The sequence below is a fragment of the Brassica napus genome, chromosome A2 (assembly GCF_020379485.1).
Source record: "Brassica napus cultivar Da-Ae chromosome A2, Da-Ae, whole genome shotgun sequence".
Classification (NCBI taxonomy): Eukaryota; Viridiplantae; Streptophyta; class Magnoliopsida; order Brassicales; family Brassicaceae; genus Brassica; species Brassica napus.
Genome location: NC_063435.1, coordinates 20,400,147 through 20,425,850, shown reverse-complemented (window position 1 = coordinate 20,425,850; position 25,704 = coordinate 20,400,147). Strand labels below are relative to the sequence as shown.

At 31.9% G+C, this 25,704-nt stretch overlaps 2 protein-coding genes and 1 pseudogene across 2 annotated transcripts; 2 read left to right on the top strand and 1 right to left on the bottom strand.

Moving 5' to 3' along the window:
* The first annotated feature begins 8,964 nt into the window (after positions 1-8,964).
* Positions 8,965-11,830, top strand: LOC106397315 (annotated as a pseudogene).
* A 3,184-nt stretch (positions 11,831-15,014) lies between these two features.
* On the bottom strand, positions 15,015-16,313 carry LOC125584526. The gene is made up of 3 exons (XM_048753149.1): positions 15,443-16,313; positions 15,237-15,316; positions 15,015-15,104 (listed from the first exon to the last, which is right to left on the bottom strand). Exons 1-3 carry the CDS (start codon positions 16,311-16,313, stop codon positions 15,015-15,017), a joined length of 1,041 nt encoding a protein of 346 aa, XP_048609106.1.
* A 1,067-nt stretch (positions 16,314-17,380) lies between these two features.
* Positions 17,381-17,839, top strand: LOC125584525. The gene has a single exon (XM_048753144.1). The coding sequence runs from the start codon at positions 17,381-17,383 to the stop codon at positions 17,837-17,839; it is 459 nt and encodes a 152-aa protein (XP_048609101.1).
* The last annotated feature ends 7,865 nt before the right edge of the window (positions 17,840-25,704 follow it).

The window sequence follows — 25,704 nt, the reverse complement described above, 5'->3', positions numbered from 1 at the left end:
TGTTTCAAAAACTCCGTACATGTCATTATTGAATTTATTTACACAACAGAAAAATGACATAGTTTCTGAAAATATGACATCTCATAGCTAATTTTTCAAAATATGACAATTTAATTTATATAAACTTATATTTTTGGTAAGTTCTCCAAAATATAGTAATAACTCTTATATCATTATTAACATTAATAAAAGTAAACTAATAGTATATTTACAAATATAGAAATTCCATGGCATTGGTGTTTTACAGATGGTTCTTGGAAAGATAATGATCGGTTCTCAGGACAAGGTTGGTTTAGTACCCTGGAAGGTTTTGATGGTTTGATGGGGGCAAGGAATATCAGAGCTAGTCTTTCCCCTCTTCACGCGGAGATGGAAGCTCTACTTTGGGCAATTGAGTGTATGAGAAATATGCGTCAATTTTGGGTTACGTTTGCAACGGATTGTTCTCAATTGGTGAAGATGGTTTCAGAACCAGAAGAATGACCCTCTTTTGCAAGTTATTTGGAAGATATTAAAACCTTGCAAGAAAGGTTCCTCAGCTCAAAGATCATTCATGTATCACGAACGCATGATTTGAAGGCGGATAGTCTAGCACGAAATGTCATGACGCAACCGTCTTTCATCATTCACATGGATGCGGAGTTACATATATGATTTACAGATTCAGTATGAGTCTGTTTTCTTTAAATTGATGACAAAAAAGCAATATTTCCATAGATTAAATTTAGAAAATAAATATACATATATTTTTCAAAATTAATTAGAAGTGTCTTTTAACAAATACAAAATTAAGATACTTTTAATCAAGTAAATGTTTTGTAACTAGTTAAAACAAAACCTATTAAATGATGTAAATAAACAGTTAATTCATGTTTCCCAATTATCGATTTATTTAAGTTTAATCGTGATAGATTATCTAAGTTGAGCGATTGACAGTTAATTTATTAGATTAATTAACAGGTTTATTTTTCTCAGTTTAATGTATCTTATATAAAACAAATTCCCTAAACATTATTTGTAATGTAACTTTAAAAAATATCTTACATGTCATCAGTACATTCATTTTCACAAAAGATGACATGACTTCTAAAAAATATGACATGAAATCAAACTAATTGTAACATGGAAAATTTCATTTATGTAAATTTATATCTTTGGTAAGTTTTATAATCCTCTAAACTGTATGTTTAAAGTTTTTTTTATCAAAAATTGCTTACATTTCATCATTACATTCTTTCTAACAAAAAGATGACATGACTTCCGAAAAATATGACTTTTTCTATTAAGCTAATTGTGACATGGACAATTTCATTTATATAATTTTATATTTTTTTATAAGTTTTCTAAAATATGGTAATTGCTCATATATCATCATTGAGATTAATAAAAGTAGACTAGAAAATAATATATTTGCACATATATTAATATATCTATAGATATAAAATTTAGAAAATTTATACACATATATTTTTTTCAAAATAAATTAGAGGTGAGCCTTAACAAATACAAAATTTAGATTTTATTAATCAAGTCAAAATTTTGTAAACAGTTAATTTAGATTTCCAAATTTTTATTTTATTCACGTTTAATCACAAAATAGATAAATTGAGCGATTGGCGGATTGTTTTATTAGAATATTCAAATTGATTTTCCTAAGATTAATTTTATCTTATATAAAGCAAACAGAACCAATATTAATTAAAGAATTTATATATATTCAGACATTAAAATAAATATAGTTATTGATATTTCCATATTTGTGACTAAATACTCATGGTAAAAAAGTCACTGATATTTGTTTAAAATGTTAATTGTAACATATGTTAGGAATTTTACATGTAATTATTAAGAATGGAACATATGTTCTAGTTCTACAAGAAAACTGCATCTTCTAGGAATTGATTTTTCAATATATTTTTGCATTTCAATAAAGGTAAATAATTTTTTGAATTTAACTCGATTATAGTAAACATTTACATGTTTTATAAATTCAGTAAAACATAAGGAAAAGGTATGCAAAATATAAGAAATATTTAAGCAAAATTATATCATTAGGATAAAATTTGAAAGAATGTCGGAAATATATATCTCTTCGTACATTGGCACATATATAAGAGAAAATACATACAATATAAGAGTCTTGTGGATACGTCTATAAATATATATATTTTGAAACAACGTTTATAAATATTTCTAAACCTTATAAAAGGTATTTTTATTGCCAGGAACATTTATTTGATAATTGACAGTTAATTATTGCAGATATATTTAACCAAAAAGAATAATTATGGCATATATAGTGTATTTTCGGAACAACCTATCAATATTAAGTACTAATTAACTAGTTAGGTGACTCGATCGTTTCCTTTTATATATTGTAAGTGTTTAAATGTCAGTAAAACTGAAACATATGTTATTTTAATATTGAAGGATTAGTAAATTGGATCTAAACATTAAAATAACTATTGATCTCATAACTTATCAATTAGATAAATTAATACCTTTTTCATGGAAGTATAACTAAATGCAAAGATTTATGTTTTGGTAGAAATTATCCACAGACTAAATATCTGATTGAATGAAAGATCATATTTATCTTTAAATTTTACAAACTTTTTTACTTTAGAATAAGGAAACAAATAATAGATTATATTTGTTAATTTTTACAAAATAAAATTGTAGAGAGATGCATTTCACAAACTGCTACATCCTCCATTTCCCGGGGTTTGTACATACGAGTAGCACAATCAATCTGGAGGCTGCTATTAGCCGCACATCTACCTATGAAGGTATAACCATCTAATTTGGAAGGTTAAGCAATATCCATTTCTTTGAGTAATATTATAAATATATTAGCTAATATCAAAATTCACTGGCAGTGGGTAAATTGGAAAAAGTAACATGTGAAATATAGCAACTAGAAAAAAGAAAATTATGTAGTAATTCTTAATGTTTATTAATATTATAAACTATATACTTTTTGTTACATTTGTTATACTTTTAAGTAAGGAGGCTAACAAAACCGAAAAAATGTTACAGGATCTGATTTCTGGTAACTGGTGGGTGGCTATGGGCGTTATCAATGTCAAGGCAGTCGGGTATTGGCCGGCTGAGATATTCACGACCCTATCCAAACACACAACAATGGTATAATAACCCATATGGGTACCAAGGAATAGACTTTTTTTATAGACTTTAATGAAATATAGAAAAATAAGACAAGGGCAAGACTTTAATGGAATATAAAAAAAAAAAATCAGCCTTTCATAAAAAACCATTTATTTGAAAATTTTATTATATTATTTGGAATGGAACATATATTCCCATTCTACAATAAAACTGCATTTTTAGGAAAAAATTCAACTTAATTCTGCATTTAAATAAGACAAAAATATTATGAACCTTCAGAATTTAATTTGATTGTAAGAAAGATTTACATGTTTAGGAAATTTGGCAAAACATAAGGAAAATGCAAGAAAAATATAATAAAATTTAATCAAAATTATATAACTGAGATCAACAATGAAAGACTGTCGGAATATTATTGTCGTGATGTAGTATATCCATTGTACTCTAAAGGCTACGTTAGAATTTATGCATGAAAAATAACTAACTAATAGGTATGAGTTTTAATTATATTTTTTTGTAGGTTTATCTGTGGTTATACCATGATTATCAGCCAAGAGTTTTATATATATTGGATGGTATGTGTGGTATTGCTTTGTCTAATTTCACAATCTGAATTTATATATAATTGCAGTAATTTGAATTAATAAAATTGATTTATGTGCACACATCATAGTCTGATTTATAGAATTGAACTGGATGTTATAACCTTAAATGTTGCGGCTTCACGGAGACCAGTCATTATCGCAGTTGAAGGTGCGAGCGGTGGAACTTCTAATTTTAGAGGCATATAAGTCATGACTATTAAGATGTGGATAGTAAGTAACTAAGTATATATGTTGTTGATATATTTTATATATATAAATGTATGCTAATTAATAAATATGATCAAAACCTTGGGGTTTGGTGGCTTGGAATGATACTTGAGCACGATGTCCTAGAGCTGGTCAGAGAATGGTATGTAATCTTTTTAAACCGCCTACACAATCATGCATAACAGTGGAATGAGGCGGCAAGATCATCAACAAGCAAAATTTCGGCCAACATACAACAACCGAAATGGCACCAGATATCTATCTGACAGCGGGTTTGGGAAAACAGCGTATATGCGATACCTGGAAATCACATTGTCTGAAAACATCTTTGAGCTGCTCCAAGACATCTATGTAGGAGTTTTTCATCGAGATTATTACCGAGTAAAAAATTAAAACATATCTGCATTTGGGGCCATATTTTTTGTTACAGATGGCCTAAACAGTTCTCACTCGCAATCCATCTTAAGTGACACTCATCTCTTGTTTATTTTACTTGCTATTTGTAGTAAGTTCTTTTGTTTGTGTGTGGTTTCTTTGTTGTATTTTGTTGAGGAGTTAATATGGTACTTTGATACATGTAATGGGTTGTTCTAGTATGAACGTCTAGATATATATTTAACTCTCATATAATTGATTGTCTTAGTATGAACTTCAGACATATATTTAATTAACTCTCGTGTAATGGTTTGTTTTAGTATGAGCATCTAGATATAGTAAAAACTTTATAAGCTTACTCGATACATTAATAAACATAATTAATTAATAAAATTTTCAGTTCTTAGTTGGGCCAATATATACAATGTATGACACAATTCGATAAATAATAAGATAATAATTTTGAAATTTTTATGAAAATATATGGTCTTACTATAAATATAAATTAATAACAATATATATGAATATAGACTAAATATTATATTGTTTGTTTTTTTATTCACAATGAACTCTGTTTGAGTTTTTATTCAATTCAAAATATTTTGATATAATTTTGTTATTTTACACACATTTTAGATAAATATTTTCTCAACATTAAAAAAATGAATAAGAACAACTAAATATTTTATATTTAAAATATAATCAATATAGTTTAATAATTAATTATTATTCTTATCTTTACATAGAATATACTTCAAATATATAATTATAAAAATGAATTCTTAGAAATTAATAACTCTATAAATTAATAAAATATCATATTCTTAATATTAGTATTTATAGAGTTTTTATTACTGTAGTTATAACTAAAATTTCCATTAAACAACCACAATATGAGAGCAATAGCATATATGCCTTAGTTGTAATTTACAGAAATTTCAGAGATTTTTATATTTTATTAATTAATGATGATAAATTCTAACTTCAAAATAGTTAGTGAAAAATAATAAACCTTTTAAATTGGTTTTATCGAAAATAATTGATTATTATAAAATGTGAAGCATTTATAGTTAAAAGTTAATTTGTAATATGTTTGAAGATTTTAAAATAAATCCATTATTAGAATTAGACAATTTTATTTTTACTTGTCACATACTCACATTTATTACAACCAAACACAATAGATAAGCTAAGTGCAACAATTTACGAGAGAGATGATGATTTTGTAATATTACTTTTGGAAACAACTCCGTTGAGACTCTTTAGGAGAATGAGATGGAGATTTTTCGTTAAGTCCACTGTAATAGAAGGATTGACGAGTAACAGTCAATAGAACGAGTAACATGTCAATCATTTGTGGACTTCACCTTCCGACTATCTCAGCTATAGTTCAATCAGTCTGCGTTTTATATGGTAAACACTAAAGACTCTACTACCCTTCCACCTTTTGTGATACCAGAGCCAGCGCCTCCTGTTCCTAGATGATATGCCTTTGGATATGAAATAAGAGGAACAAGAATCTGAAAATGCGTCAAACAAATAATGTGAGCCTACAGAGGCTGAAGCTCCAAACACCAACCGCAACAAGAAGAATTAATGAACATGATGATTGATATTTCTCCAGGAGATGATTGAAGTCTTCAATCAAGTTGCATTGAGACTGTCAATGTTTTCTTTGTTTAGGTCTTTGCAATCAAAGTTACTGTATTTTGTGTGACACAAAATCGATGAAGAAGCAGTATATGTATATTGGGAGTTTCATTTTTTCTCTTGATTGTACAGCTTGTGTAAGAATGACAAAACTTATTTTAGTGATCTAGCTGGTTAGTTTGGATTGTGACCTGACATTGTAGATTGTAATGCTTACTGGAATGCTCAAAAAAATCTTATACTTGCTTCTATTAGAAACCCGGTTCCAGTTTACCGAATTCTCTTAACCATATATTGTATATTACTGATCTTATTCTTCAGTTGTATAGCTCTGCCTTTTTCCTAATAATGTGGAGGATATATTCTTTCAGAAAAATCTATATACCCACATAAGGAAGGGATGTTTGAAAGACTATCAACCGTTTGGAAAGTTCCCTTATCTCGTGACATTCAATATGCTTTGGTGATAATGAATTTCACAATTGACTTCGGTTCCATTGTGGAAGCATTTGATTTCATGTCACCTTTAGTGTGGTTTAGAGTAGCCTTTGATTAATCTTCTCTTTCGATCCGTTGAATTTTGAATGCTTTCTTCACCACCTCTTAATTTGGACAATATTTTTTTTTCTGTTTTTTTAATGTGATCTCTCTTTTTATAAGGCAAAAACAGGTTAAAATGTGGTCTTAAATTTAGACTTTTAAAAATCAAAAGATAAGTGTTATATTTTTTTTATTATTATTTTTCTTAATCATTGTTATTGAGTTTGTTTATCCAGGGTTTGCCATGTTATTGGCTATTAGTAATGAGTCTAATTCATACCAAAAGCTACCTCAAGAAAGGAGGATTACCACACTTTTAAATGATTCCCCTTTCTCTCATCTCATACCACCCTTATCCCACGAGCTCAGAATTGAACTTGTGGTCGAACCGGTAATCCGACAATCCATATAGATCCAGTTCAAATTTAATAAAAATCAGTTAATTGAAAATCTGATAAATTTTGATAAAACTATAACACCCGCTATTAACCTGTGATTCAATATCGCTTTATTCTATATATACCCAAAAATTCTGATAATATTAATTTTTTAATATTGATTAAGTATTACATAAAATTAAATAAACTTGTGATTCTTTTGACTTTGAAGAAAATTTTATTATATTTTTAATTTTTGTTATTAACAACCTATTATGAGTTTGTATTTTTTTTAATTAAATTTTAAATTTAGTTTTATGATAATTAACTAAGATTTTGAAACAGTTTGGTTTAATTATTTATATTTATAAAAAAATTAGTAATATTGGCTGATTGATTTCTAATGTCAGTAACATGGAATCAAAAGAGGTTAGAGAGGTGAATAAGTAAATGATTTTGTAAAAAGTATGTCTATTAGATCATTTAATCTTGGTAAAAACTTTTATTAGTGGGCCCATTATTCAAGTGGGTTTCATAAGAAACATAAACGGTTGTGAATCACTTTTCGACTTTATGCAAACGGTTATACGCTTTAACGCTGAATCATAAGAAGTAGGTCTACAGAGCAAATAACTGTTATATACTCAATGAAGGATAAACTACCATTCAAAAAGCAGTGGCATAACATGTAATATGTCAGGATAATAAGAGGGCAAATCATAGGGATGATCTTGTTTTAATAATATTGATTAAGAAATATATTAAACCTAATACTAATATAATCTCATGCACATGCAAAAGAGAACATATTTCTATTAAAATATAATTGAAACAGATATTGAAGATAAAATAGAACAATTTCATAAAATATAGTTAATTATAAATAAAAACTCAACCCTTAAGAATTATATACAAAGGTCAAATATAAACAAAATGTGATAGACAATTTATTTTTTTTTAAACCCTAACTAATGAATTACACGAGAACGGAATCGTTTAGCCTAAATGATTTATTTTTCTCAGTTAATTACCACATAATACAGTTTAATTACCACATAATACAATAAAAACCTAAATTAATCAATATGTGATAGACAATTTATCTTCGATAGTGTTTGACTAGTAGAAATTATGTTGATGCATGTTAAAACCAGATTTTGAAAGTTCATGTATTGAATTTAAATTTTGTACTAGTTGATGTATGTTTTCGCACATGTGAAGTATCTATGTATTGATCGTGATCGTGACCGTTGACCCCCGTTGATATAGGAATTAGCCGATTTTTTGTACCGGTTAATGACAACCTAGCTTCCGTAACATTTGACTAACAAAAATTATGTCAATGTATGTTAAAACCAAATTTTAAAAGTTCATGTATGTAAATTGAATTTTGTACTAGTTGATGTATGTTTTTGCACATGTGACGTGTTTATTTACTGATCAAGAATGTTTATGTAGAAAAAGCAGTTGTAAATTTTAGCTAATATGCTATAGTCTAAAAATTTCATTTTAAAAAACCCGACAAAACTCGCTATCGAGTGACAAATTGTTTTTTTCAACAGTGCTCTTACGCCTGATCCGTATATGCAGCCGAAATGGTATACCCGATGACATGTTAAGTAATTTGGTTTGAGTTCTAAAAAATATCCACTATTTAAAACCCGATAAAACTTGCTAAAAACCCTTTAACCCAGCAACCTACCTACTGGTTGAACCACTGGATGAATGAATAAATAATTTTTGTATAGTTTTTTTCATAGGTTTTTAATTACTTTATTAAATATGTTTTGTATTCTAAATAAAAAAATTAATTTTTAATTTTGAAACTTTTTATATCTTTTTATGTAAATTGTAATCATCGCTTTCTTTACTGCCACATATATTTATATATCCTTGAGTTTTCTTTTATTTCTTTTTGCTTATTTTATTCATTGTGAGTAACATTTATTTTATCATGTAAACTATTTTTTTTATTATTTTCATGGATCAAATGCTTTTATCTTATTTTTTTATATGTTTCTAAGTAAATAATGTTTTGTTATGAATCAAATTCGTTGACCTTATTCATTTTTAAAATTTTATGCAATATCAACTAAATTATTTTGTTTTGATATTTAAGTTTTTATGAACATTTCATTATACGACCTAGAAAGATATAGTAAACGATGATAGAAAGAACCCAAAATTATTTAATGAGATTTGATATTAATTTTTTAATCAAAAATTTATTACAATTTTAATGTTTAATTTTTGTTTATTTTTATTTGAAATTTAACTTTATTATTACATTAGATATCTAAAACTTATGTGATTTAAGTCTTAGTTATGTTATATTATATGTTATAACTCATGATTTCTTTACAAGAAAATATTAAATAAGTTTAATATTTTTAAATATTTTATATGTAATATGAAAATAAAAATAAAAAAGACTAAATTTAAATATTTTTCTATATTTATTTAAGAAATGTGAAATTTGTCTTATATTTTTAATAGTTAATGTATAATTATATATTAAAATTAATTAATTTATTAATTTGTGGTTTGTCCCATTCAGTGACCAGGAAAGTAGTCCCGCCTCATATTCCCAGCCATCTTCCTCTATCTAAAGAAGAACAATATTCTTTTCCTTTTTCTTTTTAAATATTTATTATTAATTTCTCCTCACGGAGGTAAGCGGAGGAAGCGTAGGAATCGGTTACTCAACTGCCCTTAGACTAGTGTAGCCCGATAGGACTCCTTTAAATGAGTCCGACGCAAGCCCCAGTCAGCTCCGTCGGAGGTAAATCTAGCAGGGGAAGGTCATATGATCTCACCAAAAAGAAAGAAAAAAAAAACTAATCGTTCGAAGAAGAATTGGTCTTTTTCGATTTCGCTCCATTTTCTCCGTCACCTTGACATCGGGAATCTCACCGGAAAAATGGCGCCGAGTAGATGAGACTTATAACTCACTCCAATCATGATCGACGCGATGGAAAAAGTCCGTCTTCTCGATTCGTATGATGACGACGCTAATTCTTTTTAAGACTCAAGTCGGAGTAACCGGTATGACTTGTGCCGCTTGTTCTAATTCCTTCGAAGGAGTGTTAACTTAGTCAAGGTTCTGTCTTTAAAATAATAGTTTCCATTTTGAATTTAATTGTCTGATTTTCAAGATGTGTTAGAAGACATTAAAGAAAGCGAAGCTATAGAGGATGCTGGTTTTGAAGCAGAGCCTGTTGTTACCGGGGCCAAGACACAAGCTACTTTGGTTGGTCAGTTTACAATAGGAGGTATGATATGTGCAGCTTTGTGTTAACTCAGTTAAATGTACTTCTTCCTGGAGTGAAGAGAGCTGTTGTAGCTTTAGCTAGGGATATTGTGACTGCGATTGAAGATGCTGGCTTTGAAGGGTCGCTTGTACAGAGTAATCAGCAGGATAAGTTTCATTACTCATTCAGCCTGGTGGGAATATCCCTGCAGATGGTGTTGTGGTGAATGAAAGGATGGTGACTGGTGAATCAGTTCCTGTATCTAAAGAGGTTGATTCACCAGGTTCTGTTAACATGTGATGCATGGTGTTCTTTCACATTAAAGCTACAAAAGTGGGATCTGATGCAGTTCTGAGCCAAATTATTAGTTTGGTCGAGACGGCCCAAATGTCTAAAGCTCCTATCCAGAAATTTGCAGATTATGTAAGTTCACTATATAAACCTGTCATCCTTGCTTCTTGTTTAGTGATATATTCATTAACATGTAAATAAATTGATCCACATTTTCAGGTTGCAAGTATTTTTGTTCCGGTAGTGATTGCTTTGGCATTGTTCACTTTAGTAGGCTGGTGAGATCTTGTTCCTTAGTTTTAAAGACATGTGGGATTACTTTGTTCTCCTTTCTTGAATCAAATGATATTATAGGTCAATTGGATGGCTGCCGGAAAAAGGAACTCACTTTGTTTTCTCTCTCATGTTCTCCATATCCGTTATGGTAATCGCTTGTCCATGTGCACTCGGTTTGGCAACCAATGGTGTACTGATCAAAGGAGGTGACGCATTAGAGAAAGCTCACAAAGTGAAATATGTCATCTTTGACAAAACAGGGACCTTGCTTGACTCAAGGGAAACCTACCGTGGCAACCGCAAAAGTCTTCTCAGAGATGGACCGTGGAGAGAGTTTCTCACACTTGTTGCTTCTGCTGAGGTAAGATAAATCTTCTTTCGTAGCTTCTTAGACTGTCGCTAATGCTTTTCATTTTTGTTTCTTAACTTCTTCAGGCTAACAGTGAAAACCGTTGGCAAAAGCTATAGTCGAATACTCTCGTCATTTCCACTTCTTTGATGAATCTGCTGAGGACGGCGAAACAAATTAGAAAGAGACTCAAAACTCTGGATGGTTACTCGGTACATCCGACTTCTCTGCTCTTCCCTTACCAGGGATCCAGTGCTTAGTCACCAACAAGCTCAAGCTGATTATGTTCTGATATGAAACAACTTAGAAGATGTAATTACAGCCATTGATCTCTCCAGGAAAACTTAAACGAGAGTCCGGCCTACAACGGAGTGGGTAGCAGGCTAGCAGCAGGACTGTTCTTCCCGGTTTTGTGAGTGAAGTTACCGCCGTTGGTCGCCAGAGCGTGTATGGCACTGTCTTCGGTGAGTGGTGTTTGCTCTTCTTTGCTTCTTAGAAGGTAAAAGAAGCCGAGGCTTACCACTATCTTGGAGTTCACCAAGGAGTAAGTCTTTTTTTTTTCTTTTTTTTTTTGTGTTAATTGGAGTGATTACTTTGGTTTTAGAAAGAGGTAATAATTTGTTTTCTTTTTTGTTTGTTTGGTGTTGTAATCATGTAACCACGAGATATTCGTCTTGAGATGTTTCTAGTATGTAAGAATTTCTCGACCTTTGTTGTAAAAATGGTTTTTCTTCTTCTTGTGATCGATTGATGTATAATGGCAAATTAGTGTTTTTGTTTTTTCTCTCTTACAAAACCGTAAACTGATTTTCCCTTAGTCTAATGTGATTATAACTGATTGTTGTATATTTCTTCTTTCCTTAAGCGGTCCAGCTTTTCTCTAGAACTTAACTTTTTTCCTTTCTGATCTACCGCTCTGACGTCTTTTTTAGCATTGGAAATGTGTGTAACGATCCATTTCTAGAGTATTTTTAACTGGTTGTTAAAAAAAAGAGTATTTTTAACTTGAAAAAATAATCTATATATATAAAGTTGTTTTTTTTTCCTCATACAAGTGACAAAGAGTTTTTGTGACACATATCATCTAGATATTTTTTTTTACATTTAAAGTTTTTTTTTCTTTTAAATTATTATAATTTTACCAGTAATTTTTAGAAGTTTATTTCAAAATTGACTTAAGTATTAGAGAGCTTGAGCTAAGAGTAAATGAGTTTGTTATTCAACTGTAAAATGCTCAAGTGTCTTTACAATCTGTACAGAGTAAAGTATATATACATACGGTTCAGTATCATGAAAACTAAACCATTGGTTAGGCGAAATGAAACCTTAACCAATCTAATCAGAACTTGGTTTATATATAATTCTAATACCCTCCCCTCAAGATGGAAGACATAGACTATGTATTCCCATCTTGTCTATCAAACTCTTGAAGAGACCAGGCTGTATCGCCTTCGTAAGAACATCCGCGAGCTGTAATGCAGACTTGACATGGAGAGTCTTCAAGAAACCACTCTTCAAACGCTCACGGACCACATGGCAGTCAATCTCAACATGTTTTGTTCGCTCATGATAGACTGGATTAGAGGCAATATACAGAGCTGATTGATTGTCGCAAAACAAGGTTGCTGGTGCCAGAGGTGGACAGTGCATCTCTGTCAATATAGTCGTCAGCCAAATAAGCTCACAAGAAGCATCTGCCATGGCCCTATACTCTGCTTCAGAGCTGCTCCGTGACACCGTCTGTTGTTTCTTCGACCTCCAAGATATCATTGAATCTTCCAAAAACACACAATAACCAGTAATAGACTGACGTGTATCTTGACAAGCTGCCCAATCATCATCTGAGTAAGCTGTAAGTTTCATCTGAGACGAAGCCGAGTAAAAGAGACCCTGAGCAGAATCATTCTTCAGATAGCGTAAAACTCGATAAGCCGCTTGTAAATGAGTGTCTGTGGGAGCAGACATGTACTGGCTTAACTTGTGGACTGCGTATGTTATATCAGGTCTCGTATGAGTAAGATATAACAACCTTCCTACAAGTCTTCTGTATACTGCAGCATCAATCAAAGCAGTGCCAGTAGTAGTCGAAAGTTTAGCATTTGGTTCCATAGGAACCGATAAAGGTTTGCACCCAAGTAAGCATGCTTCTTCAATAAGCTCCAGAGCATACTTCCTTTGATTAATCGAGATACCTGACTCATTTCTGGCAATCTCGAACCCCAGAAAATACTTGGCTGGACCAAGATCACGAAGCTTGAAAGCTGATTGTGCGTCATCTTGAATGTAGTCACAACCGAGTCATCAGTCCCCACAACTAGAATGTCATAAACGTAGACAAGAACCGCTAGAAATGCCTTATCCACATATTTGATGAAGAGAGAATGATCTGAATGTGTCTGAGTAAAACCATCACCAAGTATCACTTCGGAGAGCTTGTGATTCCATTGCCTAGATGCTTGCATCAAGCCATATAAGGATTTATGTAACTTGCAAACTGAGTTCGAAGGCACTTGCTTACCCGTCAACTCTTCATAGCCCTGAGGTAGATGCATGTAGATTTCTTCATCTAAATCTCCATTTAGGAAAGCATTACTGACAACTAGCTGAGTGATTGACCATCCCTTTGCAGCAGCTAATGCCATAAGAAGACGGAATGTACCGATCTTAGCGACAGGAGAAAACGTGTCCAGATAATCCAACCCCTCTAACTGAGTGTAGCATTTAGCCACGACACGGGATTTGTGACGTTCAATGGTGCCATCAGGATTGTACTTGATGGTTTGAATCCATTTGCAACCAACAGCTTGTTTACCTGGTGGCAGTTCACACACAGACCATGTACCACTATCTTCTAAAGAACTCATTTCAGATCTCATGGAGTTTCTAAACTCTTCTGATAGCATAGCTTCTTTGAATGTGTGAGGAAGTTTATTAGTGGTGATAGAAAGAATGAAATTCCTATGTTCTTCATCAAACTTATCATATGAAAGAAAAGAAGAAATTGGATATGAAGTCGTGTGTGTTTGATGAACAGGAAGAGATGGTAATTGATTCAGAAGGAAACAATGATATTGATCAAGATATGCAGGAGTTTTTGTTTGATGTTTTGATCTAGTTCCTGGTAAAGGGTTAACAGAAGAAGATGTACTATGTTGACTAGATGAAGATGTGTTAGGAATATGATCATTTGAATTAAGAACAGAAAGGTTAGAAGAAGGATCAACAAACAAGCTTGGATCCGAAATATCATTCCCTAGATCAAAAAATGCTGGAAAAGGGGAGTCAGGAACAGGTAAAGGTAACACATCTTGATCAAAGAAACGTGAGTAATCAGGAGAAGAATGTTCTTTGTGAAAAGGGAAAACCGATTCATGGAATACAACATTGCGAGAAACATAGATGGTATTAGTAACAAGATTCATAATTTTGTAACCTTTAAAACCATCAGGGTAACCAAGGAAGACACAAGATGAAGCACGAGGACTAAATTTATGTCTATCTTTCAGTAATGTTGATGCAAAACACAAACAGCCAAAAACTCTTAAGTGTTTATATGTAGGAATGATTTTTGTTAAAAGTTCAATAAGGAGATTTATCCTGAAGCAATGGTGAAGGAGTTCTATTTATCAGATAAACTGCAGTTTGAACACATTCTCCCCAATATTCTAAAGGAACATGAGATTGAAACATAAGTGCACGAGCAACATTTAAAATGTGTTGATGCTTTCTCTCTACCACCGAGTTTTGTTGAGGTGTATAAGGACATGAAAATAAATGAACAATGCCATGAGTATGTAGAAGAGAAGTGAATGCCAGCTCATGTGCATTGTCAGAACGGATCGCTTTGATGTTCATATTATATTGAGTTTTGACAAACTGAATGAACTCGGGAAACACTTTAGCAACAGAACTTTTGTCTTTTAACAGATACAACCAAGTAGCATGAATGTATCTCGGATCCAACTTAAACAGGGGAAGACAAAGCAGGAGTATCCAGTACATAGAGATTGTTGCGGAGGTTACCCTTCCCAATCATGCAACCCGGAATACGCTCCTGAAGCATTATGAATGGATTATCAGGAAATATGAAGCAATCAGTAAAAGAAAATAAAATTGTTATGGAACTATTATGTGTAAGAGCACTGATGCTAAGCAAGTTGAATTTGAAATCCGGAATATACAATACATCAATCAAAGTTAGTCGTGTAACAGGAATACGAGTTCCATCATGTAACGTGACGATTGTATCACTAATTGAGTTAGTTTCTGGAAACATTTTCAAATCAAAACACACATGACAGCTTGCACCAGTATCTATTATCCAGAAAGGATCTAAAATATTAAGGCCATTCTTCATTCCCGCAGAAATAAAATGAGAAGTAGGTGTGTTACCTGAAGGTGGGTGATCAGAAAGAGTGTGTGCAATAAGGTGAGGTTGTGGTTTAGAGGTAGAAGCTGTGCCATCAGATAGAGAAATAGTACTGCCGGAGATCTGAGAAAGACTGTCTACACGAGGAGTATGTTGAGTACTCAAGACATTTAGAAGCTGATGGACTTGTTCCTGTGTGACTGTTCCCAAGTGAACTCCCTGTTGATTGTGCATTGATATACCTCCAGTATCCTGTAGAACCATATTAGCCACATTATCCTTGCGAGGTGGCCATGACTGATTCGATCTTTGAGGAGCTTGAGTTGAACCCTGAATCTGTTGTCGAGGTTTATATCCTTGTGGATAACCATGAAGTTTATAGCACTTGTTAATAGTGTGTCCTGCCAAGCCACAGTGAGAACAGATGGGCCGGGACCTATTCTTGTTATAACCAGCGTTGTAAGCTGCCACAAGAGTCGCATCAGGAGTTGTCTGAGAGACATTGAAAGCAACAGTGCTGGTACTCTTCATTGACCTTTGCCTTTCCTCCTGGCAAACAAGGTTAAACACCTTGGAGATATTAGGCCGTGGCTCCATCATCAATATTTGTCCTCTAGTTGCTGTGAAAGTGTCATTGAGGCCGGTTAGAAACTTCAAAATGTGATCTTGCTCCTCAGGTTCAATGATCCTCTTCAAGCTGTCACAACTCATACGGTTACAGCAGCATGTGTATGGACTCTCATGGTTCTTCAACTCCTCCCAAAGCTGCTTCAGCTTCGTATAATAATCACTCACCGATTGAGAACCCTGAGTCTCAGCGAAGATTTGCTGCTTTATCTCTGCAGTCCTCGGTCCATCACTCTGCTTGAACTGGTCATTGATATCTAACCACATCTGTCTAGCAGTAGTCAAGTATATAATCCTCTTTGCAATCGACTTCTCCACAGCATTAACTAGCCAAGTACAGATTATATTGTTGCAACGAGACCAAGATGCATAATCTGGATGAGTTGGATCTACCTCTGGATAAGTTCCATCAACAAACACAGCCTTATTGCGAGCTCCCAAAGATCTAGTAGAATTATTCTAATAGAATTGTGTTGACTGGTAAAGATCTAGAGACACGTTTTATAGTTTACCCAAAAACAAAGATCTGGAGAAAGAAATGGAGCATATCTGAAGTCAAGTCCTCCAAGAAAGACCACCCTCGATGTTTACCATCTTGTATTACTACATCCGAACTTTTATGTATACAATATAGTCTGTGTGTGCAGTAATGCTTTATACACACAGATCATACGAATTCATTTGGCCATGTAAATTCCAAGTCTATAATTAATTATGAATTTATCTGGACAAATATATAATTTTATATGTACACTGAACTTGGATGGTATAGTTGTTTCTTGAATTCTATATACGTGGTCAAGAAGCCTTTTCATTGATCAATGTAAGAAAATAGATATATATGCAAATAGTTATTCAAACCATAATAGGATATTTTTTTGCTTTTTGTTAGAACTATAGTAGAATTGTCAACACCAACGACCTACCTCTATCTCCTATATACATATAAATGAACCATGCATTGAGATTTAGCATAGCACGACAAAATAAAACACACGCACAGAAAGAAGGATGAATAACAATAACTTTACTACAATTGACAGATCCGTCGATAAACGACGTCGTAAAGACGTCATCATCGGAGTTCCTTATCGTCCGCGAAGCTGTGAGACGACGGCGGTCATTTAAGGTATAAACACAACTTGAATGAATAGTTCACTATTAATTCTAACATCACGCTCTTTTATATGTTCTGCCTAACATCACATTATATTATATTTTCTTTTATTCTAACATTGTATTTTATGTTTGACATACTATATCACATTATATGTTATACATTCTTTCCATTCTAAACTCTCATCAATCACCCTAATAAGGGATCAAGAAGAACTATGCCCACGACGCTCCTCAAAGCAAACCCTAGCAATTTCCGAGCCCTGGTTCAGAAATACACCGGCCGTTCTACCGGGATTGATGTTTCCAGCGGAAGAAAAGGTCCGGTGACGTTAGATTTCAGGTCTCCGGCTTCGGTGTTGAAAGAAGTCATTTTCCCAAGCTCCGGTGATCTCCAGAATCACGATTGTGCCACTTATAGGCACAGCGGTTATGGGGAGAGTCACGTGACCTGTGAACGGGAAGGTACCAAAGCGGCGTCCTATCAGATGGGTCAACTATGTAATGATTATATGGTTTGTGGTGGGTATGATGATCATGGTCATCATGATAACCATGATGAAGGTGATCTTGTAAGGGAATACTTGGAAAATAGTAGTTTTAATGGAGTGAATTGTGATGATTTTTACCATGATACGGTATTGTTGGAGGAGTTTATGAGAGATCTTGATTTCTGATTATGGAATTTATGATGTCATATAATAATTTTGATGCAATTCAAACATTACGATAATATTCTTGAATGTTCAATTAAAGTTTTACTATTCCGGTGAAGCTACTGAATGAGCAGGTATTTATTTCTTACAATATTTATGACTTTATTTTTGCCATTGAATATATGGTATTTTTTTCCTAAAAAAAAACAGAAAAACATACAGGAAATATTACCCAATCTTATACAATAAAGGAGAGTTGTCTCTCTCCTCCTTCCTCCACGTCACTATGGAGATAGGGGCTTTTGCCGACACGTGTCAACACCTGGGTCGTTCTGCGTTTTTTTTTTGGTTTTGTTTCTTGCGCTATCTAAAACGTGGACTGGATTGGGCTTTGGCGCATGAAACCCAATGTGGAGCCCAGTCTTCTTCACGTCTCGACCCACAAGCGCATTAGGGTTTACCCCATTTTCTTCTCGCGGCGCGAACTCACCAACGAAACCACTGTTATGATAACTTTACCGTCAAAAGATATCATCATTTTGATCTCAATGATTCTATTAGAACTTCATATCGTGTCATCGGAGGATTCAAATCCAAAAGATTTCATTTTTTCTCATTTTGGTATATGATTTTTACAAAGCAAACGAAAGAAAGAAAATTATTTTTTCTTTATAATTTCTCTCTGTTCATTCACATTCCAGAATGCAAAGATGACGACTTCCACGAAGAAAGACAGCAAAACAGAGCAACACCAAGCAACGAAGGCGGCTCTTCCACTACTCCAAGTCGCTGCCACAACCGCCGCAGTAACTAGAACTACCAACACACTCTAACGCCTCTCCACCACAACGGAAATAGAAAACGACATGACTCTGACGACGAATACGGAGGAACAGTCTCCTGCAACAAGTGTCGTCCTCACCACTCTCACCGCGACAGTTCTCCGTCGTGCCTCTAGAAAGCCACAACAACAACAACCCTTCCTTCATCTCAAGCCCCAACCTCACAAACAAATCCATCTTCCAATCGGAGAAGCCCCAAACCCTCTTCCGCCGCTTCGCTTCCGCCCGGTCTTCCTCCTCCTCCGCCTCCGTCGCAGACGCTTCCAGAGAAGAGCAGTGGCGGTTAGCCGTGGCGGAGCTTTCTCATAAACTGATCCAAGCCACGAAGAAAAAAGAAGACGCCGTCACGGAAGCTTCCCGGTGGAAAACGTCCATGACGGAGCTAGAGAAGAAGCTCAACAAGCTCGAGATCTACTGCCACAACCTCAAATCGGGTCTCGACGAGTACAGCAGCAACAACAAGAAACAGAGCGTCCCTGTTCGGTTCAACGATGGGATCATCCAGCCGTTCCTCGTCTTGGTGTCAAAATCTCGCTCTGATATGAGTCTAATTTACGCTGATTACGGAATTTTAAAATTGGTGAGTTTTGATTTGTTTTGTTTTTGCAACTTGTAATTAAAAACAATGGAATGATCTTTGCAAGTAAATATTTTAAAACTAGCTCTTTTAAAAATAACGTTTTTGTTGGTATTTTTGTCAAACTGATTTAATAAAAAGTCTATTGGTGTTTTATTTGATTTTCTTTTTTATTTGGCAAGTTACTTCTGCTCTTTCACATGCTGGTTTGGAGCCCTCGAATCGGGTATTGATGTCCCCAAAAGAAACAAATGGACAGGTTAGCCAAGTTATGATTTTTATGTATAGCCAATCTTTAAGTTTAGATTTAAAGTAATCTGCTCTGATATGAAAGGTGACTACTGATTTGATTTAGGGGTGAGATTATTTGGTAGGAATAGCCTGCATTACATTGGAACAACTCCAAACCCTTATCAACAAGCTATTTCCATCATTGGAAAGACTTTATTGGTTTTCGATGAAGATAACTTGATCCCATGTTATTGATTCGGTTCGGAGTTCGTAATAACCTCAAAGATCTGGTGTTTTATCATTTAACTGCTAAGTTTTTATTTGGTCTGTGGTTATAGAAAGATTAGTTTCTTTGGTTTTGACTTTCCAGCTACAACACATGATCAAGCTGTCTTTAGTTTCAATTCCAATAATACATATTTTGTTACGGGTTTGAAGAAGTTCTCATGTGTTACAGAGATATTGTTCCCCAACTGCGCCTTGCAGTTTGACAACTGTCTGTGTTCTTACACTTCCTCTATTTTTTTTTTTTTTTGATTTTTTCTGGTTTTGTAACAGGTCTGACATCTTTTACTTAACTATGCCGTCTTTAGGCATTTGCTAGGTGAGCCGGTATGGGAGTGGATGAGCTTGAGCATCTAGAAATTCAAGTAGATACACCAATAAGGCAAATAAGATCCATAAAAGGTATACACAATATCAAGAAATCACAAGCTTGTATCTGATTTGGTCCAAAGAGAATTTAGAACAGTACCAAATCTTGGATTTGTTTTCTCATTGCCAGGCCCGATCAATGTTTGATCAACTGTTTGACCTCAAAACAAAGGTATATAAAGAGCCTCACAAAGTTCAATAATCTCAATACAACCCTCATTGGAAACAACATAGATCTTAAGAGAAAGTTAGTGCCATCAAAATCTTATAGCCCAAGAAATTGAATCATTTGAGATCTTTTACAACATTGATGCCTTTCTCTCTCTATCTATCTCAGTTGGGGGAAAGTGATGCAGCCCTTAATCGATCACTATGGGGAGATTCTTTTTCTGCAGAACATCAACAACAACAATAAGGCATGAGCTCTTATCAAGCAAACGTTCCGAGTAAGAAGTGGGTTTCTTCAGACCTTTACTGGGCAATGTAACATCGCAAATGAGGTATTCATCACAGAGAAACAGTGAAGACTCAATGAATTGACTTTTTTATGGTCAGCTAGACTTATAATTGATTTTTACAGAACGATCATTACAGTCAATGGTGTGACTAATGCAAGCCACTCTGCAACATCACATAATGTTATTAACAGGTTCTTCCCTGGATGGATGGTCTGAAAAATACATAGCAATCTATACGTATCTGTGTTATATAGATAACATATCATAGTTTTGCCATTTGGTTTTTCCAAGAGAACAATAGTTCATGATTACAAAACACTGCTATAGTGATCTATAATTAAGGCTGTAATGTCACACTCCATTCTTTCTTTTTGCTCCTAAATATATAAATGTTTCTGAACTTTTTAAAATACAAAATTTTGTAGAAGCATTCTTTTAATTATTTTTAAAATATTATAGAAACTTAGTTGGATTATGATTAAATTCTCTGGATTAGAATTAAATGGTGAAGCAAGTGCTCTGCATTTTTATATCTATCAAGGTATTATTGATTTTTTAAGATGTGTTTGTACATATATATTCACATGTAGTGGATTAAATTCCAAATAATTGGCTTCTAAAACTTCCCATTACAGCACACCATTAAAATCAATTGGAATATACCACAATCAAACATAAAATTTTCACACACAATTAAAAAATATATTAAAATACTGTACATATAATTTCATACAAACGCAAAACAAAAGGAATGTATTTCCATTAAAAATATAAATGAAATAAATACTGAATTTAAATTAATACAATGTCATAAAATATAGTTGATAACAAATAAAAATCTAAACACATAAGAAATTACAAACTAAGGTCAAATGTTAAAATAAATAAATATATATGATCTAATTAGAAAATTAATTTTTTAATGTTTTATAAAATTAAAATGCATTTTTAGCATAACATAATTTTAATGTAAAATCACCCGCCCGTAGGGCGGGCCAACCCCTAGTATCTATATATATAAAGGAGAACTTCCCTTCACCTCAGCCTGCCACGTCATCACCACAGAGGAAGGAGGAAGCGCCACATCAGCTTCATCTCACGCGTTTGATTATTTACGGAAGCTCTGCGTTTTAATGTATTGTGATTGGTTGTTTCTGGGCTTGGATTGGCTTTCTCTGATTTTGGTGTTTATGTTGCGCTTGTATTGAAAACAATATTCTATATTTTGAACACACAACCGGTAATGTATTTGTACTACAAGAAGTCAAGAACAGAAACTAGATATGTAATCCAATGATGTTAGCAATGCTGTCATTGTGTTATTGCTTATTTAACAAATTCAATCCCCTATGATGAATGTTACTGTAAAAAAAGATATAGGACTAAGAGTCTTATCGCAAGAATATATTATACAGTAGTGACAACGAATGTGAGGGTTATATACAGGGGAAAATTACATGTTTACTACTTTAATGGTATCACTTTTCATTTTTACCACCACTAAAGAGATATTTTCAAAAATACCTTGTTCATTAAGTGGCAAAAGACTTTTATGCCATTGTTATTTATATATATAATAAATCATTATTTAAATAAAAAAATTTTAAAAAATAAAAAAAATAAAAAAATTAAAAAAAAAGCCAATTTTTTTTATGTTTTCGAATTATACTTTTTCAAATTCGAACTTTTTTATAAATTTTTTTTTTTAATTTTTTTTTCGAATTTGTTTTTTTTTCAAATTTCTTTTTGAAAAACGAAAATTATGTTTGAAACTATTTTTAAAAATATTTATATATTTTTAAGTATTTATTTATATATTTATTAGAATCCTAAATTTCACATTCCAAAAACTCTATCCCACCCCTCAACTCTAAACCCTAAGTCTAGATTAGTTAACCCTAAGGGTATAATTGTCTTTTATCCTTCATTAAAAGTGATGGTAAAAGTGGTTAATGTAAACATAAAAAATGGTACTATGAATGTACTATTTGTGGCAATTTCCCTATATACAATCGTCACTATTGTCGTAATAAAAAAGAGTAAAACAAAAACGTGTTTTTTTTTTGTATCTGAAACAAAACCGTGAAGAACACTCAAGTTTTAATTGTCTCTGCCAAGACTTAGCTAGTTTAATTGTCATTTTATTCAAAAGGTATCCATTATCAAATGTTTATATCATTACTAAAGGTGTGGCAACAAAGAGCAAGTACAAAATAGATCCTGATTAGTTCTTTGAACATGTAACTGAGAACGTAGATCGATTGACAAAAAAAACTACCTAGTCATGGAAATTATATATGGGTTATATGTATTTTCTATGTTGATATTGAAATGTTTATATATATATATATATATATATATATATATATATATATATATTTGTGAATAAACGTTACGTGAATTTACTTAGAAGAAAAAAAAACTTAAGAAAGCAAAACGAATTAAGATAAAAATCTTACTGATTATGCGAATTATTAATTTACAATCCATTAGATCTGTATTTGAATTAGATTCAAAACCCGAATTCTTTTTCTTGAAAAATATTAAAGATATCCCTTTTTTATTATTTGAGGAGCACTTTTGCTAATTAACCTTTACTTGATGTATGATTAACAAGATTGCCATTACTGATGTGGCAGATTCATAGTCCTTTTCAGCCCACTTATTAAAAAAGACATAACTTACTAGAGTATTTACAATAGAATGCCATTGGACATATTTATTATATCATAAACTACATATAGACAAAGAAATATAATCGGTTATCGTTAGCGACACATGAAATTTAGTTATAAACCGGACCCTTTAATAATTATTTTGGCTGTCGCATATGGTAACTTCCTTTTTTTTAAAAAACCTTATTAGAACCAACTTCTATTATGACTGGTTTTGTTATATACTAAATAATCAAATCAGCTTTTTTTATCAGAATCTTTTTCAGCATCAAACACTGCGTATGTTGACTTATTGATATGGTTTCTCTCTTTGGTCCAATAGTAATTGGATAATCTATTTAGCTTATTATTTAAATTTTGGTTTCTTATTGTGCATAAACTCATATGAAAATATGTCGGTTTCATCCACAATTCTGATTGATATCAGATTCCAACGAGGCAAAAGAATCCAGTAACTCTGTCGGAGAACCGCTTGAACACAGGAAGAACAATCCAGCAATTCGTCATTCCTGGTATATTCGCACAGTAAATTTCAACATTTTAATATTCATCAGTTTCAGCTCCCTAATTAATCTTCTTTGTTTTCTGCAGGCAGTGCCGGCCCAACTATTTAAGTGGCCTAAAATAAATTATAAAATTGTGACCTTTCATTTTAATATTTAAAGAAAGTTAAAGATACATACAAAATTAATAAAATACAGTTTTATCTTATTTCTTTCTCTATTGGTTTATTTGTTTGACATTTTTTAAAAATAGAACTACAGTCTATAACAAAAAAAAGAAGCAAAAACAGTAATAATATTAAGCAAATAGAAAGAAGAGTTAGAGAAATAAAATATAAAGAACACTGTCGTAAACGATAAGAAAAAATCAAGAAAGGATAAATGTATATAAGAAACAGAGTAAAAAGATGTAACAATTGATTTAATTTTTCTAAGTTTTGTATATTGATTTTGTACTTCTAATTTGGTATGATTTATTATTTAAATTTTGGTTTCTAGGAAAATATTATTTTTAGAAACGGTTCATATGAATAGGCAACTTCTATGTCTATATGAAAGGCTAAAAAGTTGATCCATGTATTTTATCTTTAGTATTTAACGTTTTATATTATAAATCTAACAGCTAAATTTACTTTGTAGTTACGTCGATATGAATATGGAACTTCTACGTTTATACGAAAAACCAAACTATAACATGAGTTTTATATGCATATTCATATAGGAAGAGCAACATATATCGGAGACAACATATTTATGAATTTTTTTGTGCATATTAATCCATGAAATTTTAGTATTAAAAGTTTTATATTATAAATCTAAAAAAAATATATTTACTTTGTATCTACTTTTATACGAATATGCAACTTCTACTTATATAATTATTTTTGTTATACAATTCAACTTTTTAGGAATAAGTAAGTTATTTTCATTAATATCAATGATTCGATTACTCAAAAGTTATATCATTCAAGTAAATATATAGGGAATCAACCCAATAATTTAAATTCAAGTAAATAAATAGGGAATCAGCCCAAGAATTTAAATAAATTGTGGATTTGATGGCGCTTTTGAATATCAAATCCAATAGATCTTGATTTCTATATTTAATTGATTCCTTTTGCTAATTTAAATTTGACTGTAATTTATGCAATAACCAAAAAATAGGAAACTGATATATGCAATCCTCATAACGTATTTTAGTTTCGGTTAAGATAGGAAAGTTACTATAATTGTTTTTTAAATTCTCATGGCTAATTAAAAACCACACACTAAATTTTATGGATTTACTTGAGAAACATTATTAAACAAGTTTTTTTTTAAAAAAAAATAAAAAAATCTAACCAGTTACACAAGTTGTAAATTACTCTTATAGATTTACTTCCACAAAATTTACTTCAATTACACCTAACCAATTACACAAGTTTTTTTTAAAAAAAAATCGAAGCTTATCTTCTATAAACATGCACAATGTCCTTCAATCTTTCATTATATAACATGAAATATTTGTGACTACAAGTTTAGCTTTCTAATATTTATAGATTAAAAGTTTTAATCTCTATTTAGTCCGAAATTTATTTAAATTCTTGGGTTGATTCCCTATTTATTTACTAGAATTTAAATTTTGGGTTGATTCCCTATTTATTTACTTGAACTATACAACTTTAGAATAATCGAATTGTTGATATTAATGAAAATAACTTACTAATTTAATTGACTCATTTTGCTAATTTAAATTTGACCGTAAATTATGCAATAGCCAAAAAATAGAAAACTAATATATGCAATCCTCATAACGCATTTTGGTTTCGGTTTTAAATTCTCATGGCTAATTAAAAATCACACATGAAATTTTAGTGATTTACTTGAAAAAAATTATTAAACAAATTTGAAAAAAAATTATAACCAATTACACAAGTTGTAAATTACTCTTATAGATTTCTTCCATA